This window comes from Thamnophis sirtalis, unplaced genomic scaffold, assembly GCF_051295495.1.
Source record: "Thamnophis sirtalis isolate CommonGarterSnake01/CBP01778 unplaced genomic scaffold, rThaSir2_p1.2 scaffold_1, whole genome shotgun sequence".
Lineage (NCBI taxonomy): Eukaryota > Metazoa > Chordata > Lepidosauria > Squamata > Natricidae > Thamnophis > Thamnophis sirtalis.
The window spans coordinates 51102169-51119746 of record NW_028261381.1 but is presented as its reverse complement, the minus strand read 5'-3'; the positions used below and the strand labels follow the sequence as shown (position 1 = coordinate 51119746).

General features: G+C 38.4%; 1 protein-coding gene across 7 annotated transcripts in view; it reads right to left on the bottom strand.

Annotated features, from left to right (window-relative positions):
- SEMA5B (semaphorin 5B) overlaps positions 1–17578 on the bottom strand; it is a 596333-nt gene that overhangs the window by 215895 nt on the left and 362860 nt on the right. For all 7 annotated transcript variants that reach the window (XM_087711803.1, XM_087711804.1, XM_087711802.1 and 4 more), the window contains one exon: positions 11542–11750. In XM_087711803.1, the coding sequence (XP_087567929.1) occupies positions 11542–11698 (157 nt within the window). In that variant the 5' untranslated portion in view covers positions 11699–11750. The remainder of the gene's footprint in view (positions 1–11541; positions 11751–17578) is intronic.

Sequence of the window (17578 nt, the reverse complement as noted above, 5' to 3'; positions counted from 1 at the left end):
TCATCTACCTCCTTCTAAACAAGATTTGCTCATAAAATACACGTTATGTTTCTGCTACCTACCTTAAATAGTAGAATTATTTTCACCCTATCAAGCAACAATGGTAGCCAAAAGTGAAATTACTAAATAAAATTCAATTAACAAATTCTAAATAAAATGAACAGTCTCTCCAAGAACCTGACAATCTAGCAAGTTAATTAGTACTATGCACAGTTATTGACATGTAGGAATGCCCCACAGCACTTTTAAGCAGTTTAAGTCCTTTTATATATTTTTTGAGACAAGCTCTAAAAGCACATGATTAATCAGCACAGAGAAAAGGACAGATTGCTCAAGCTTTTTCATTGCAAACTGCAGTCATGTACATTTTGAAAAACCGACTTAAAAAAATAATGATGTAAAAGTAAAACATGGAAAAACTATATTTAATTTATTTTTAGATTTCTCCCCCATCTTTAATGATTGTTGAATGAAAGTTAAGAACATAAAATAACATCACAATAAATACAGATCAGCAGCAAAGGTGAAAACAATTACTAATTGCCCCGATCTTTGCTCCAATGCAAAATTCCATAAAATTGAAGTCTTGCAATTTTATTAATGTGTAACTTATAGGCACAGATTGTGTATCTAGTAACTACAATGAAAAATAGTAAATTCTTTACTAATTTGCAAAAAAATGGTACACATACACATACACGCTCTTACACCAAAACCCATGAATAAGAAGCCTTGCTATTGTTTTGCTGTCTTCTTTCTTTAGTGTTTTCTTTCTTTCTTTGGTTTAAACCAGTAAAGGCTAAAAACAAGCAAAGTAAATTCTGAAAACATGATACCTCCAGGAAGTTAATGGCATGTCTTGCTAAATTCCATCTCCTTCAAAGAATGAAGGAAAGTTGTAGCAAAAGAAAGGGACAGGAGTGTCAAGACCCAAATCAACACCCAAATCAGTCTCCCTGGGATCTTCATACTCATATCTGGTCTTCTTGAACCCTGGAATGTCCAGGTGGGCTCTCCCTCAGTGAAAATATTCTGCCCAGGTAAAAAGTTACATTATCACCTATTATTTTCAAATGGGAAGATGTTTCCCTCACTTGGAATTCTGGATAGGACACTACAAGGATTCTCTCTTCCCCCAGAAATCAGCATTTAAAGAATAGCTTCAAATTTCCCCTTTTAATCAGGGCTACCTAGCGCAAATGGTTTTGGAGTAATACGGTGCTGGATTTCAAACTCATAGCTAGAGAAATCAAGTATATAATTTGTATTTTTAATAGAAGCAATGGAACAGCAATATGAGAGTAAATTTTAAATGCAACCAGTTAATGAGGCTGACGTCTGCTTTTCAAACCTGGAACTAAACAATATGTAAATACTGACAGACATAGAAAGACAAAGGTTAGAGCAAAAGTAGGATATCATCCAACTGAGCATCTTGTACTGGACAGAAATTTCCTCACATGATTAAACTGAATATTCTTTCTCAGTTTTATTCACTGGTTTTTACCCTTCTACAGTTTCCTAGGCAATGGGCCTGAATCCTTAGGTCCAGTTACATGGAATCTCTTCAGGTATCTGCTTCACCAGGAGGCCCTTGGGCAAAAAGCTAGAGAAGAAAATTTCCCAACTTATCCTACCTTGAATCCAGTGGTGGGATTCCATTTTTTTTACTACCAGTTCTGTGGGAATGGAGTGGTGGGCGTGGCACGGGAAGGATACTGTAAAATCTCCATTCCCATCCCACTCAAAGGGGATGGTTACTGCAAAATCCCCATTCCCTCCAGATCAGCTGGGACTCAGGAGGCAGAGAATAGATGAGGGCGGTGCCAATCACAGGTGGTATTTACTGGTTCTCTGGACTACTCAAAATTTCCACTACCGGTTCTCCAGAACTGGTCAGAACCTGGTTAATATCAACTCTGTTTGAATCTCCACTACAGCTGGTCAGGTGGTGACTCAGAATTATTATTTTAATTGACCAGAAAGTCATGAAAGGATTAGTAATACTCTCAGCCGCAATGGTGATAGTGTAAAGGCACTATCCTCTACAAATGGATAATGTTCTCTTAGTGGATAGATTTTTTTAAATGTAATAAATCTTCCAATCATTTTGTATGCCAATTCAAGGGAGTTAGCTGTCTCCTGTAATTCTGTAATTCTGAAGGGAATAATTGACACAAATAAGGCAATGACTACTATATACCACCTGAATTGAATAAAAATATTAGAAAAACTTGGCTCTGGTATTGTTAAGAGATATATATTGAGTCTTAGGAGAAAAGGGCCTCAATCATGGGATTATGAGGCTTATATAACAATTATCCTAATACAGGAAGAAGTCCCACAAATTATGGAAGATTTTATCCCATATCTTTGTTAGATACAGATTCAGATACAGATTGTGATGGTTACTCTGACATGAAGATTATAAAAGGTATTACTATCCATAATCCATGAAGCATAATCTGGATTTATAAAAGAATGTGAAACATCTGATAATATTATATTATTGGTAGAAATCTTACCATTATATTTTAATTAACAATGAAACAGGTGTAAAGACTTTCTCAGACACAAAGAAAATCTCTGTGATAGCGGTGCAAATTAGTTTTTTGAACAAGTTATGGAAAAAAGGACTACCAAATGTTATTACTTGGATATATTTATTATCTAATCCTTCTGCTCAGATAATTATCATTGGATTTCTGCAGTTAATTCCTTTAGCAACTTGTTGCAATTCTTCCAACAAATTTGTAGGATCGTGTAAAAAACCACATCTAATATGTCACATATATCTATCTATCATAAAAATACAGAAAAGAGCATGTAACTATGAAAGCTACAAATAGGTACAATTTAACTGTGCTCCATGGTACAAATAGTTCTAACAACTACTTTGGAAATTGCATGTGTTGCTTGTAGTGGTTTGTTTATGCATTTATTTTAAAGAAATTATCCACTTCCATTGGTACTCCAGATACCTAAGAAGCTATTTACAAAACATGCTCAATCCAACCAACAATAAATAGAAAGCAGTACAGTGTTCACTGGAGGCATAAAACTAATAGAAGTAAAAGGAGTATCTGTTCTAAATTAATCCTTTTAAGCCACATTGTTAATAGTCTTAGGATAACTCAAAGCTGACAAGCCATGCCTTTTGTTTCAACAAATGTATGGGTACATTTTTTTGTTTAAAGAACCAGACGTAGTCCCCCCCCCCCTACAATTAATCTTACAGTAAGTTTTGCTTTTTTACTCTTCTCCAGTAAAGCACATGGTGTGACTTAACAAGCAATTCTAAAAATCAAGTTTCCCTGGTTCCAGAAAATTAAAGTTAGGAACAAAATGTTTTTATACAGAAGTAAATGTGTCACTAATTTAATTTAATCCATTTAAAAAATAATAGGGTAAAAAAACTAAAGAAAAAAGAAAAAGCTGCTGACATTTGTGAAATGGAAACAGTTCACATGCCAATAGGTAAGACTCAGATGGTATATCAAGATGTAACTTCTCATTCTCAAAAAGATGGAGGGAAACTAAGTTACTTGTTCTCAATAGAGGATCAAATAATTGCAGATATATTCACATGTGTCAAGCAGAAAGCAAAATTAGCAATTCACTATTTGAGAAATTCATTTCAAAATGGATTTGTGGAAGTAACAATATCAGCATACTAAACAGATGAATATCACCAAAGGATAGGTTGCAACATTTTATGAAATGAGGGCCATGTTCAAGATGACTCTATGTCATAAATTCACCTGTTACATAGCTGTTGTGACTCAGCAGCAGTCTTCTGTGAGTCTTTTTGGAATGCAAGATTAACGATGCAGCTGGGGCTCGTTAGTGGGGTTTTGGAGATAAAAGGACGGATGGTGCCACACCCTGGTTGCAGGAGTCAACGTTCCTTGATCCTTGATCATGGTTTTTTTGATGTACACTTGGAAAAGTGATTTGACTTCTGTAACCCTGATTCAAGGATACACTTGGAAAAGTGCATTGCGTTGTAAGAATTTTTGTTTTGTATTCTGTTATCTCGTCAGAGACTGTATTTATGTTATTTTTGGGCTTGCAGCCAGTTTGAGCCGAGAACTGATAAAGAGAGTCCTTTTAAGTTTGTCTGCCTGCCGTTTGTTAACGAGCGGAGAAGGGGGGGACAGAACACATAGCGAGTCCAAAAGAAAATGTCCATATCTCCAGTGTCTTCTTCCCCACTTGGAGCTGAACCCAGAAGGACATTTCTTTCAACAATAAAATGCAAACTGATCAATAAGATTTTTTGCACCAGTCAAGAACTGTAGCTTGCCTTTTAGGTAAAACTGATCAGCATTGATGTAGCAGCCTAAATATTGGGTCTCTTTCTCTCCTTCCTTACAAGAAAGAAGGAATAGTTTAGTTTTTTTGTAGCTGGGAAGAAAACATTTAAAATACTATACTACTGCTAAAATTTAGGAAATATTATTTTTATGTGCCTTAAAACAGTGCTCTGCTGTCCTCCAGTTTATAACTGTTTGCTGACTCTATATTCATTTTACCAAACAGCATCAGGTGCAAACCTCTGCTCATCCTAATTCTCTATCAGTATTCATTGCCACCACACTGGCTGATAAAATATACAAGCAAGGCAAGCTTGACATCTGATAATTATATGGATAGGGTCTAATAAGTGTTCAGTGTTCACTATAAAAATGGTTTATCATGATCAGTGACGTGCGGTGTGGTTCATGGCCGGTGAGGCAAGAGGGCAAAAGCCGCCCTACGTCTGCAAGTGCCGGGGCTTCGGCAGGGCTTTCAGAAAGCCACGCCAAAGCCCCAGCATGGCTTTCCGAAAACCCCGCCAAAGTCCCGCCGTTCTATCCACCATAGAGCAGAATGCGTTCCACTCTATGGCGGCTGAGGCGCTGAGACTTTAAAGCCCTGTCACTGGGGCCCTGCCGTCACTTTAAATCCCTGCCGCTGTGTTCGCCATAGAGCGGGACGCGTCCCACTCTATTGTGGACATGGTGCCAGGACTTTAACGCCCTGCTGCCAGGGCCCTGCCGCTCGATGCCGCGTCCACAATAGAGGGGGACCTGTCCCGCTGTATGGCGGACGCGGTGGCAGGGCTTTAAAGTGGCAGCAGGGCCCCGGCGGCAGGGCTGTAAAGTCCCGGCGCCGCATCCGCCATAGAGCGGGACATGTCCTGCTCTATGGCGGACACAGTGGCAGGGCTTTAAAGTGGCGGCAGGGCCCCAGCAGCAGGGCTTTAAAGGCCCAGCGCTGCATCCGCCATGGCGGACATGGCGGCAGGGCTTAAAAAAATAAAAAATAAAGTGCCAGCCTGCGCACCAGCAGAGGTGAGTAAAACACACACACACGCACACACACACACACCACTTACAATAATACAAATTACAATTACTTACAAATTACAATAATTTTGAATTCCTCCCCCCTCCCTCTGACCCACATACCTTTTGCAGCTGTTTCACAGAGGATTTCAACTCTCCTCTTGTCTGCCATGGTGAAAATGTAAAAAATGTAAAAAGAAAAAGGCAAGAGCTATTGGTCAGGCTGGATTAGCGCTGCCAGAGCCTCCAATGGATGACTTTGCTTAACTGTTTAAAAAAAAGCCTCTGAAAAAGTGCCCTCTACAGGAGGAGGCGAGAGAACCACGTGCCTCATCTACATAAGGAATTTTTCACCTTTTAACCCTTGCTTAACTCTGCTCAAGTGATTATAAAGATAAACTAAATGAGGCACGTGATTCTCTCACCTCCTCCTGCAGAGGTCACTTTTTTAGCGGCTTTTTTAAACAGCTAAGCACTAAGCAGAGTCATCCACTGTGACTCTGGCAGCAACTACCTCAGCCTTTTTCCTTTTAATTTTATTTTCATGATGACAGTGGTGAGGCCCTGCCTCCCCTGACTGCACGTCACTGATCATGATCTTCTTTTAAGGTGTTTTTTCAATGTTAAGGAACAGCTCTTATAGCCCTGATGTTCTTCCTTTAAAATCTATTTCTGCTTAGTTTTGTTTAAAATCTATTTCTGCTTAGTTTTGTTTGGTAGACCACATGATTAAGTGCAATTAGATGCTCCACCCCATATACACATTCATGCTTTAACTGACATGATTTATACCTTGGTATCAGATTAGTTTCCAGGCTAATCTGTTCATTTGCTAGAATTGACCCAATCAGTTTGATTTTCCCAGGAAAAGCAATTGGTAGTCCCTCACTTTCGGAAGATGTAGAGGCTGAGGTCCTTTAAAATTATCTTTCTCTAGAACTTAGACCTTAGTTGTTTTCTGGAGAATGCCTGGGATGGGACACTGGGTTTTGTGATGGTGAGAGGGGAGAGGGTAGAATTGTGTGTTAATCCTAGTTAATGCTAGGATTTAGTCAATCCTCATGAAGGAATAATCCAATTGAATTGATTAGGAATAAGATGTTCTGATAGAATAAATGATAGAACAAAGGCGTCCGCAGCTCCCACCAAGCGTAAGGTGGCCAGATTTTAACATGGGGCAACTGATGATAGTTTGAGCGGGTGTGGCCGGCGCAAACTACCGTCAGTCGCCCCGCGCTCATCAAAATAAGTCAGGGAAGAGTAGGTGTTGGGCAGGAAGGCTTCGGGCGGCTCCCGGGTGGCAATGCCACCGCCATCCGCTCGCCGGTTCTTCCTGAATGGATGCCCGAAGCCTTCCAGCCCGCCCGGGGCGAGTTGGCTGCGGTGCAGCCGGTAGTGGGCAGGAAGGCTTCAGGTGGCTCCCGGGCAGCGATGCCACCACCATCCGCTCACCGGCTCTTCCCGCCAGGATGCCCGAAGATTTCCAGCCCACCCGGGGCAAATCGGCCATGGTGCAGCCGGTGGTGGACAGGAGGGCTTCGGGCGGCTCCTGGGCGGCGGGTATCCAGGCGGGAAGAGCCGGCGGGGGTGTTGGTGGCATCTTCACAGCAGAGCAGAGGTGCAGCAGCGCCAGCAGCAGGGCAGCGTCCATCGGGTAGCAAGGCGAGCTGCGTATGCGAGGCTGCTCAGCCCGCCCGCCCCGCGACTCCTGTTAGTGCTCGGCAGCGTGCAGCCGCCACGCAGCCTCCAGCTCCGCAGGCTGCCCTCCCGGCGCACAGCCACTATCATCCTGCAATTCCTTGGTGGTGTCGGTGGCAGCGGCAGCCGCGAGACCTCCTCCTCCTCAGCCACCGCCATCTTGGCTCCCCCCTCCCTCTGAGCCCCCTCCCTCCAGCTTCCCTCAGGCCCCGCCCTGATCTTCCCTCGCCCTCCCACAGTGGGTCCTGGCTGCACTGCCGATGCCCTTTTGTCCACTCACCCATGAAAATCGGGACTTTTTGAAAACGTTGCGGGACAAATTATGAAAAATTGTGACTGTCCCGCCAAAAGCGGCATGCCTGATCACCTTAGATTACAATAATAGAGTAGTAAATGTGTGGAACACCTTACCTAACACTGTTATTAGTTCCTCTAACACCCATACCTTTTACCTTAAACTGTCTACCATGGACCTTACACATTTCTTTTTTTTTTTTTTTTTCTCGTCTGAATATTTTTATTTCATTTTCATTTTCATTTTATACAATCACTTATATACTGTGCATAAAAAAAAAGAAAAAAGGAAAGAAAAAAAAAACCCAACATAACACTTCATTCCCCCATACACCCTCTCTTCTCCCCCTCCAACTTTCCTTTCACCCCTCCAGCATTCCCCTCTTCTACTTCCCTTCCCCCTCAGACATCTCCCCCTCCCTCCATTTACCCTCCTTACATTCCCTCTCACTCCCTCTTTACTTCTCCCTTCTCTTTCCCTCTTCTCCTCACTTTGGTGTATCCATACAATTCAATTTGTTTTTTACAATAAAAGTAGAAAAAGAAAAAAAGAAAAAAAAAAGAAAAACGGCAGTACACAAGTGAATTCTTATTGTTCTAAGGATTGAAACTGTAATTCCACCCTCCCCCCTCCCCCCTATAATCCCCCCTCCCTAACCCCCTTACGGCTTCGCAAGTCCCATGCCCGGCATAATTCTTTAACAAGCATTTGAGTATAATAAGGCCAGCTAACTTTAAAATTTAAAAAAAATAAGATAAAAGTAAAGCCAAAAAGAAAAAGGAAAAATAGTAGAAAATAAGAAATAAAAAAAAAAAAAACACCCACACTCACACACAAAAAGAAGAAAGAAACAAAAAGGGTCATAAACCCACTACGTTAACACAGCTTCCCATTATCTATAAATCTTAAACAATGTGACTCATTCCAAATTTCGATTATTTTGCTACTTGCAGGGTTTCAAACTGTATTAGAGCCAGGTAAGTTGATCAATTAGAATTCCCTAACTAAAAATCTCCTTGCTTTGTCTATCTATTCAAACCTTTAATTTATCTCTTTTTTATCCAAGTATCCAAACCTTTCTATAACACCATTAACTCAAATACTTCTTTCATTTTTCATTTCCAACACCTCCCTTTCTATCCTTACCCACCTCCACATATAAATTTTTTACCTTCCACCCTGCCAGTAAAGCCAAAAAGAAAAAGGAAAAATAGTAGAAAATAAGAGATTAAAAAAAAAAAAAAAAACGCCCACACTCACACACAAAAAGAAGAAAGAAACAAAAAGGGTCATAAACCCACTACGTTAACACAGCTTCCCATTATCTATAAATCTTAAACAATGTGACTCATTCCAAATTTCGATTATTTTGCTACTTGCAGGGTTTCAAACTGTATTAGAGCCAGGTAAGTTGATCAATTAGAATTCCCCAACTAAAAATCTCCTTGCTTTGTCTATCTATTCAAACCTTTAATTTATCTCTTTTTTATCCAGGTATCCAAACCTTTCTATAACACCATTAACTCAAGTACTTCTTTCATTTTTCATTTCCAACACCTCCCTTTCTATCCTTACCCACCTCCACATATAAATTTTTTACCTTCCACCCTGCCTTTATCCATATCCACATATATATTTTATCCACATTCATTGCTCCTCCCATATTTACTCCACTTTCCTGAAGATTCTCCGACCAAACTTTCTTAACCTTATATTGATATAGCAACTCAAACAGACATCAGCTTGCGTTCTAGCCCCATGTAATCTAATTAAACTTTCGCTGCCCTTCCCTCTCCCACGCACCTCCCAACTCCATTTGTCCCAAACCGCAACTCAAAAAGATCACAATTTCCACTCTCTTCACCTAAGAAAATAGTTCATGCACAATTAGAGTTAGAGTTCAGACAAAACTTCTGTACAATATATGTCCACAATCAGCAACGCTTCTTTCAGTCTCCATGTCTCATCATCGATATGCCACTTTTCCATTTTATCCCAGACGGAAATCATAAAGCTTTAAAAACATCGCTTAGTCTTTATTCTTTAGTCTTCTGCCCTTCCGGAAGAGAAAAGCAACACGCTCCGCCTTGTAGCCACGTGTCTCGCTGTTTGTCTTCTCCTTCTCCCTGTCTCTCCCCAGATCCGGATGAATCAGGAAGTCCCGCCTTCAGGGTCTCGTAGTAAAATTTTCGGGCTTCACAGACGGAGTTAATGCGGTGTTTTTGGTTACCCAATGTAACTGTAATACCAGCTGGGACTTCCCATCTGTATGAAATCTGAGAGTTTCTGAGTTCTTCGGTTAAGAAAGCATACTGTCTTCTTGTTCTTAACATTTGAATTGGTATCTCCTTAAAAACAATCAAGTCGTCCCCATCAATTCTCAACCTCTTTCCGTAGAGCCTCTGTATTATCTCATTTCTAGATTCCCTTGTAGTAAAGTATATTATTATGTCCCTCGGAAGCTGTCGCTGTTTTGCTACCCAGGAATTCTGGCGGTAAATTCTTTGAATCTGCCAATCAAAATTAAGTCCCGGACTTCCCACCAAGCGACTGAAAGCCTCAAAGAATGTCTGTTTCAAATTCTCCTGTTGGTTTTCACGCAGTCCTCTAACTCGTATAGCAAAGGCAGTCTTGTTATAATTTAATTTGACAAGTTCTTTTTGGGCAGATTCAATTTCCTGTTCTAACGTTTGAATTTTTGATATCAGATTAAGGTTAGTTTCTTCCAAAAGTTCCAATTTGTCCTCCGTTTCAGCAATATAATCTGTCATGACTGTCATTACTCCGATCATATCCTGCTTTGCCTGAGCAATTTTAGCATCAAATTGATCAGATAAATCCGAAATCAGTTGATTAATCTCCTGTCTGAAATCATTAAGCGTTTTGAGAAGGAATTCTTGTGTTAGCAAATCTCCCGTGGAGGGTGTAGGAGACAAGGGTAGCGGCTTCATAGCAGTTTTTGGAGATATATTATTAAGGAAGCGCTTCTGTTTAGGTTTGGGAGCCATTCCAGAATAAAAATAAAAGACAAGCAATCAAGCGAGCCAAAAATCAAAGTCTGTGCTCCCCTCAGTTAATCTTTTAGCAATTAGTACGGAGAAGCTTTCAGGAGGGTAGGGTCAGCTAGCTGCGTCAGATCAAACACAAAAGCTATGAGATCGCCATCTTGTGACGCAGCTAAAAAAGAAAGGGAGCCTTTTGCGAAATTGAAGCTGGTATTTTAAATAGTAATAGAAGAAGTTCCTCGGGAATGGTCCCCGCCCGGATTGGCTTTTAAATAGCTTAGCTTTGTCCTGGGGGGGGGAGGCAATCTGCCTAGGCTGCAAAAAAGGCAGCGCGGAAAACTGGCCGGAGTAAAGGCTCAGCTAATGTTGAACCTCTTCTCCATTCACAGCAAAAAGAAAAGCTATGAATTACAAAGAGATCCTAACGACTGACCTTCTCCCTGCCCCTTTCTGCCAGAAAGGGGAGATATCTATAGATCTTATAAGATATACGAACCAGAGTCCTGGCAGGAGCTTTATTGAGCTCCCGACGGCGGCAGCTCCTCCCCTCGAAGCCAACCTTACACATTTCTTAAGAGGTCCCTAAGGGGGCGTGCATAAGCGCACCAGCATGCCTTAAGTCCCTGTCCTACTGTCCCCATTTATATGTACTCTTTTTATGTGCTTATGGCTATGTTTTGCTTATTTATATCCATTTATTTGTGCCATTTTTTCATGTGTTTTCACACTTGTTTCCTTGTACTTGTTGACAAATAACTAAAATTAATTAAATAAATAAATATTTTTGGGTGGCTTCTGTACCCCCGTAGCACCGAGTCCTGCAAGATTGTGGCAGGATATAAAAGTAATACATAAACGAACCAACTTCATTGCAGAAATCATCTTAGCTCATTACTCCCTGCAGCAGAGACTGAAAGAGATCCAGATTGTAAATAGGCACTATTTCATGAAAGAAGCAGGGAAGCTAACTTTCTACAGCAAAATACAGATCCGAATGGTATAATTTTTGAAAGAGCAAGTTCTGCCCTTTTAGAACTGAAGAAGAAAATGGCTGTAATAAAACAAGACAGAGTATGCCACTCTGGCACTTCATTAGAAAATTGAATTGTAATTGAAATAACAGGAAAGGCTACTGAAGGTTGCAATTCAAAGTGACCTAAAACTGCCACTTCTCAAACTAGGACAGAAGAATTAAAAAAGAAAGATCTTTCACCTTCGAAATAAATCATAGGGTGCTCTCTTCTGGAACACTGCTTTTCCTCGTCTTCTTCAGCGTAGTCAGGAATCCTGTGTGCCGCAGAGAGGTGAAATGTGAGAAGGAAAAGGCTCGCAAATGACAGTAGAACAGCTTTTGCTCCCGAAACAGCCATGACTGAAGATGTGCTGCAGATAGGGCATCCAAATTAGGCCTCTCGAAAATACCTGAAACATTAAAGGGGGGAAAAAATAGGGCCTCTTACAAAAATGATACAAATTAAATCAGCTTTACATCCTACACAGCCAGTTCTCAGGAACATTAATGCTTTACAATGATATTCAAATTCTCAGTATAGTAAATGTTTAAAAAGGAGACTAGGGATGAGGTACAGATACTGTAAGCTGTCCCTTTCTGGAGTTTAATGAATGAAAAGTCTTATTTATCAATGACACTGTATTTTGTATTATTGTTATTTGTGCCTTAAAGGCTCTACTGTTTAATCTTATTTACATAAATAGTGTATGTAAGCCTCTCAACGTTAGTTTAGGTTGGAGAAACATACAAGCTATGCAAACAAATAAATAAAATACAATTAATTTGGGGATGAGGTGAACTATATTGACTTATTCTCTGGACTCACATTCCAAATGCTTACTCATTCTGTCAAAAGGGTGATATTCCTGATAGAATATTCCATTCCTCCCTTTCAAAACTCAGCATTTTGTATTCAGGAAAAAAAAAACCTACCCAAAGATAGCATATCTATTACTACACTTACTGCAGTGTAGAATATTTGTAAGATAATTACAGAAGCACTATCAAATGTGGTTTTCCAGTAAGTGATGAGCCAAACAGTTCTCTATTTTAAACTCATTCCCTCATCTTTTTATAACAAAAGGGAAAAATAGAAAAACTACTTTTGGTTTAGCAGTTAAGGCATCAGACTAGAAACAAGGATCGAAATTCCAGTCCCAACTTAGGCATGAAAACCGTTGGGTGACTTTGGGCCAATCTCTCAGCACACCTCACCTCACAGGGTTGCTGTGGGGAAAATAGGAGGAGGAGGAAGTATCATTTATGTTGCCCATCTTGAGTTATTTATAAAAATAATAAAGGCAGGATAAAAATAAATAAAGTATCTGTTACTTACAGCACTATATTAATGAATGTCATTTTTGCCAGAGTACAAAAGAGTACTGAGGTCACCAGTTTGACCCTCTAAGACAGTGTTTCTCAATCTTGGCGACTTTAAGTCCTGTGGGCTTCAACTCACGGAATTCTCCAGCCAGCTGCCAAGGTTGAGAAACACTGCTCTAAGCCATGGAATTTTTAAGGATACCAAGACTTTTCACCTGTATCAAAGACTTTAAACAAAATAATCTTCACTTGAAGACTATCCAGTTTTTTTTATTACAATACCCATACTTGCATGAAGACCCATTGTAGAGCTTAGTGCAAAGTCTAGAGTTTGTGGGACTAATGCAGAAAATCAAAAGCCTCTGTATAATATGAATATCCTGCCTTCACCACAGGAATCCTGCAAGGAGACACCCATGATGGCAATTGGCAGTTTTGTTCACCAGGACAATGAGCTGTCAGCATGGAAACCATTGTAATAGTCAGGACTTTCAAGTGAAGGTTGCTATAATATCAATGGCTTCTATGAGGTAAGTGTTGGCAAACTGATTTAAAACATGCATACAAGTGTCAGTGATGCTAGATAACATTCAGACAAAATAGTCATAAAGCAATCTATACTATTCAAACATGTCACCAGTAATACCTCAGAGCTACCCAGTGGTATTTGTGACACATATATAAGTGTATTCATCCACTGTATGAATAGGATGGCTAACTGGGAAAAGAAAAAGGAGAAAGATTTCATATCAGTTTTGCTAATAAATAATGCTGAGAAGTGGAAAACACAATCTCCCTGGATATCACCTTGTTCATTACTGGGAAATCATTCAATCCACCATCAGGTTCTCAATTATTGTTCCAAACACAAATTATCTAGAAAATCATTCAAACTTTAGTTAACACCAAGTTTATACATTAATTCATTTACAACAGGGCTCATTTGGGTATTGTGTAAACCAAGCTCCTAAGGTTTGAAAATCACCATTTACAGTTTATCGTGTTGGATGAATATAGCCAATAGTGATTTACTAAAATTATTGTTAAGGAAACTGCAGCTTTCCTTTACATGAAGTCCAAACCATTATTCAACTTAACAAACTTAGCTCTGACATTACCTACTGAGCCAAAAAGACCAATAAAAGTGATAAAATGTGTACACTATTCAGCTGAATATATGTGCCAGTAACAAAGACAGTTAGATTTCTTTTTAAACAAGAAATGATACTTAGTTGGAGCACTTTTTTTAAAGGTTTATGATTCAGTTTTGCCATATATTCCAAATGACTTGCTTTTTAATTAAAAAAATCTTAACACTGGAGATTATTCACATTACTGTTAGAATCATTATCAATTTGCTTTAAATAGAATTCAGATGAGGGTGGGGAGTAACTTAGGTTGTTCAAATTTTGTCACACATCTTAATAAATGAGAAGTACTATATGTGAGGGTCTACTGCCTCTGAAAGCTGTATCAAAGAAAATGCCTATATAACAAGGGTCCACAGGAACTCAAGTCTGATGCTACCAACCACTAAAATTAAGCAAGGAATTCCTGTGATTTGAAGTGGGTTGTAAATCAAGGGAAAGCAATTGTGAAATAATGGTGGTATAATAAAAAGCATCCACGAAAGAGACCCCAAAAAGATGGATCAACAACATCAGCAAATATTGCAGGCCCAATTGGCAAAAGAAAGCTCAAGATCATATTGGTTGGAAACATGGCCACCATCCTGCAGTGGGTAGACAATAGCTAAAATGATGATGAATGATGATAAGGTAATAACTCATCATCATAAGCCACCTTCTTGACATTTTGCTCTACTTTCGAACAGTTGTAAGAACAAAGAAGGGGGAAATTGTGGGGAAAATAGGAGAAGGAAGCAGTGTTAGGTATGTTCACCATCTTGAGTTATTTATAAAACAATAAAGCTGAGATAAAAATCTAATAAACAGATACTATGATCAATATAAAGATGGAGAAAAGTCAGAACATGAGATAAAAATGGATAGCCAAGCTAATTATCTGGTTATTCTTTTATATATTAATTATGATCACTTTCGGGTATGACTGAGAGCTAAACCCACCCTACGAAGCCATCACTCCCATTTGCAAAACTAGAACAATTGTCTGCCTTTTTTTCAAGCATTATTCTTTATTTTTGGAATGCTCAATCTCCTACTATTAGAATAATACCATGAAATTTGGCATTCACACATCATTTTGAAGACACCTTTTTCACTTTATTTTTTCAATCTCACATCTGCTCTTCTTCATTTCCTTTCTTATTGTTTTTTATTTGCCCATAGTTCTATTTATTTTAAATAGATCTTATGAAAAGTAGTCTATTTAATGTGTATTGTACATGCAAGATGTTCCTTGTTATTCCCAATAGAAATAACATACATCTGAGATTAAAATTGGTGACAAGTTTGAATGTGGTTGAAAGTGATCATAAAATTCTGTTATTCCCAAAAGAAATAACAGACATCTGAGATTAAAATACCATTGAAGAAACTGAAATTAAATGCAGAAAATGGTCTTTTCCTTTGGGGCATTTTGGACATCCTTTTTTAAAAGTTGCAACAGGAAAAGTAATCTACAACCTATCAACAAAACTAGTATATAACCTGGTTTGGACTTTGTGTATTGTATGACTCCCACTGTGATTCATTCAACAAAACTATAGTTACAATAAATCAGGATTAATGGAATATACCAGATTAGTTATTGTGCAAATAGTATAAAAATTCTCAGAACAGTATTCAACTGATTATTATTATTCATTTTTAATACACTTATAATGTTTACCAATAAATAAATGCCCAATTTTACAAAAGTTCAACTTGTGGAAAAAATAAAAGTATTCCATCATTATTACGTACATTGAATATTTTAAACCACTAATTATCCTTTAAGCATTCCCTTTAGTTTTTCTTCTTAATCAACACCACCACTTGCATGGATATTATTGTCATTAACTTAATTAAAGTTCTATTTTTCCTTCTGAAGCAACTTTTAATAGTAATTTCTTGTACTCTTTTTAATTGTTTACTTTATCTCAAACATAGAATATTTATATGTCATTTTTTAATGTTAGGGTTTAGAAATCTGAGGCTGTCAAGTTTTCTTTATAATTTGTGATCTTGTACAGTAGAATTTTATGCTGTATATAATTTTCCCACTCTCTCTGGAAAGAGTCATTTTCTTTTCCATTTTGCTAAGAATATACAAACTATGTATTAATTAATTCTATCCATCTTTAAAATATAATTACAATAATCTTTAAATACTGCTCATCTATTCAGTCTTTCTTATAAAAGAACTATAATGTTCATGGCCACTATATGACAAATTATTATATAAGCATAATTACATTAATCTGAATCTGTTTGACTATATCTTTCCAACTTCACCAAAATGCTTGGATATCTGGAGTGTGAACTAGGATCACATATCCAACCACTTACATTAATTCAATTATTTTAAACACCATTTTTGAAAAATACTTCTATAAAGAAGTTAAATCTCTTCTCCCTTCAAGCCAAGGGAGGCATGCCTTAATCCCGACAAAAGCTGTTCCCTTCCGAACAACAGAAATGGTTTCTTCTACTTTTCTCTTATTGCCATATCTTATTTCTGTGCTATCATCAGAACAGACTGAAAAGAAATATACTGTAAAAGCATTCACACATTGGATTCCCCTGGATTACACAAAATATTTGTCCCCATGGGAACAGACACATCTAGCCAAAGACCACATTAGTTCCTCAACCCCCAGAGAGTGATATCTGATCCTTCCTTTCATGCACAAACCATGAGAATATTGCAGACGTTAGAATCTCTGTAAAAAAAATATGATTTACTTTGCTATCAATATAATTGTATTCACTAATTCCCCACCAAAGTTTCACATTTAGTAATTCTTTCCTATTAGGACTTTGAAATTACACCAGAACACTATTCTTTCTACTTCAGTGGTTCTCAATCTGTGGGTCGGGATCCCTTTGTGGGTCGAACGATCCTTTCACAGGGGTCACCTAAGACCATTGGAAAACACATTTTCAAAAAAAATACGGAAAACATAAAATAATTTTATGGTTGGGGTCACTACAACATGAGGAACTGTATTAAAGGGTTGCAGCATTAGGAAGATTTAGACCCACTGCTCTACTTTATTTTTGTTTTAGTCAATGAACGCCACTAAATTCAGCATATTTGGTGTTCTCAGGATTCAAGGACAACAAACAATATATTCCTAAAGCATCAACTTCAGAAGATTGGGGGCAATTATAGGAACAATGACACACTGCTGTTCTGCAGGGCTTCCTGTCAGGACACTATAGCCCATGTGCTCATTAATAGTACAGAAAAGCTAAATAAGTAATATATTTCTGCTAACCACAATGTTTCCTTCAAGATGCATTCCTTTAATGAGAAAAAATTCTGCATTCAAAATTAAGTTCGTGTTTTCAGGTTCAAAACATGAAGATAGGACTGTTTAATTGATTGGTTCTACAGAACAGTTTTTGAATATGGCAGTAATTCTTTCAGGAAAGTGATTAGGTCCAACCTGCAGGTATAAACTCTTGCTATATTTTACAAAATGAATTAATAACACTGCAGAAATTAGTTGTCAAGCAAATTCAGGTGGGACTACTTATACAAGTGAAATTGATCCCTGACACAATTATGTTATGAAAAGAATAGTTCCTCTCTACTACTCAGGGCAAGCTGAATTTTCTGAGATTGACAAGAATTCATAGCTAGAGTTTGAAATCATGCCCTTTCAGGGTTTTTTTTAAGCTGAAGTTTCTCCTGTTGAAAAAGGACCATATTCAAAAACTGCTGTGTTGATCATAAACAACATCAACACAGAATCAAAAGGGGACATTTGGATCATCAAGATTAACTC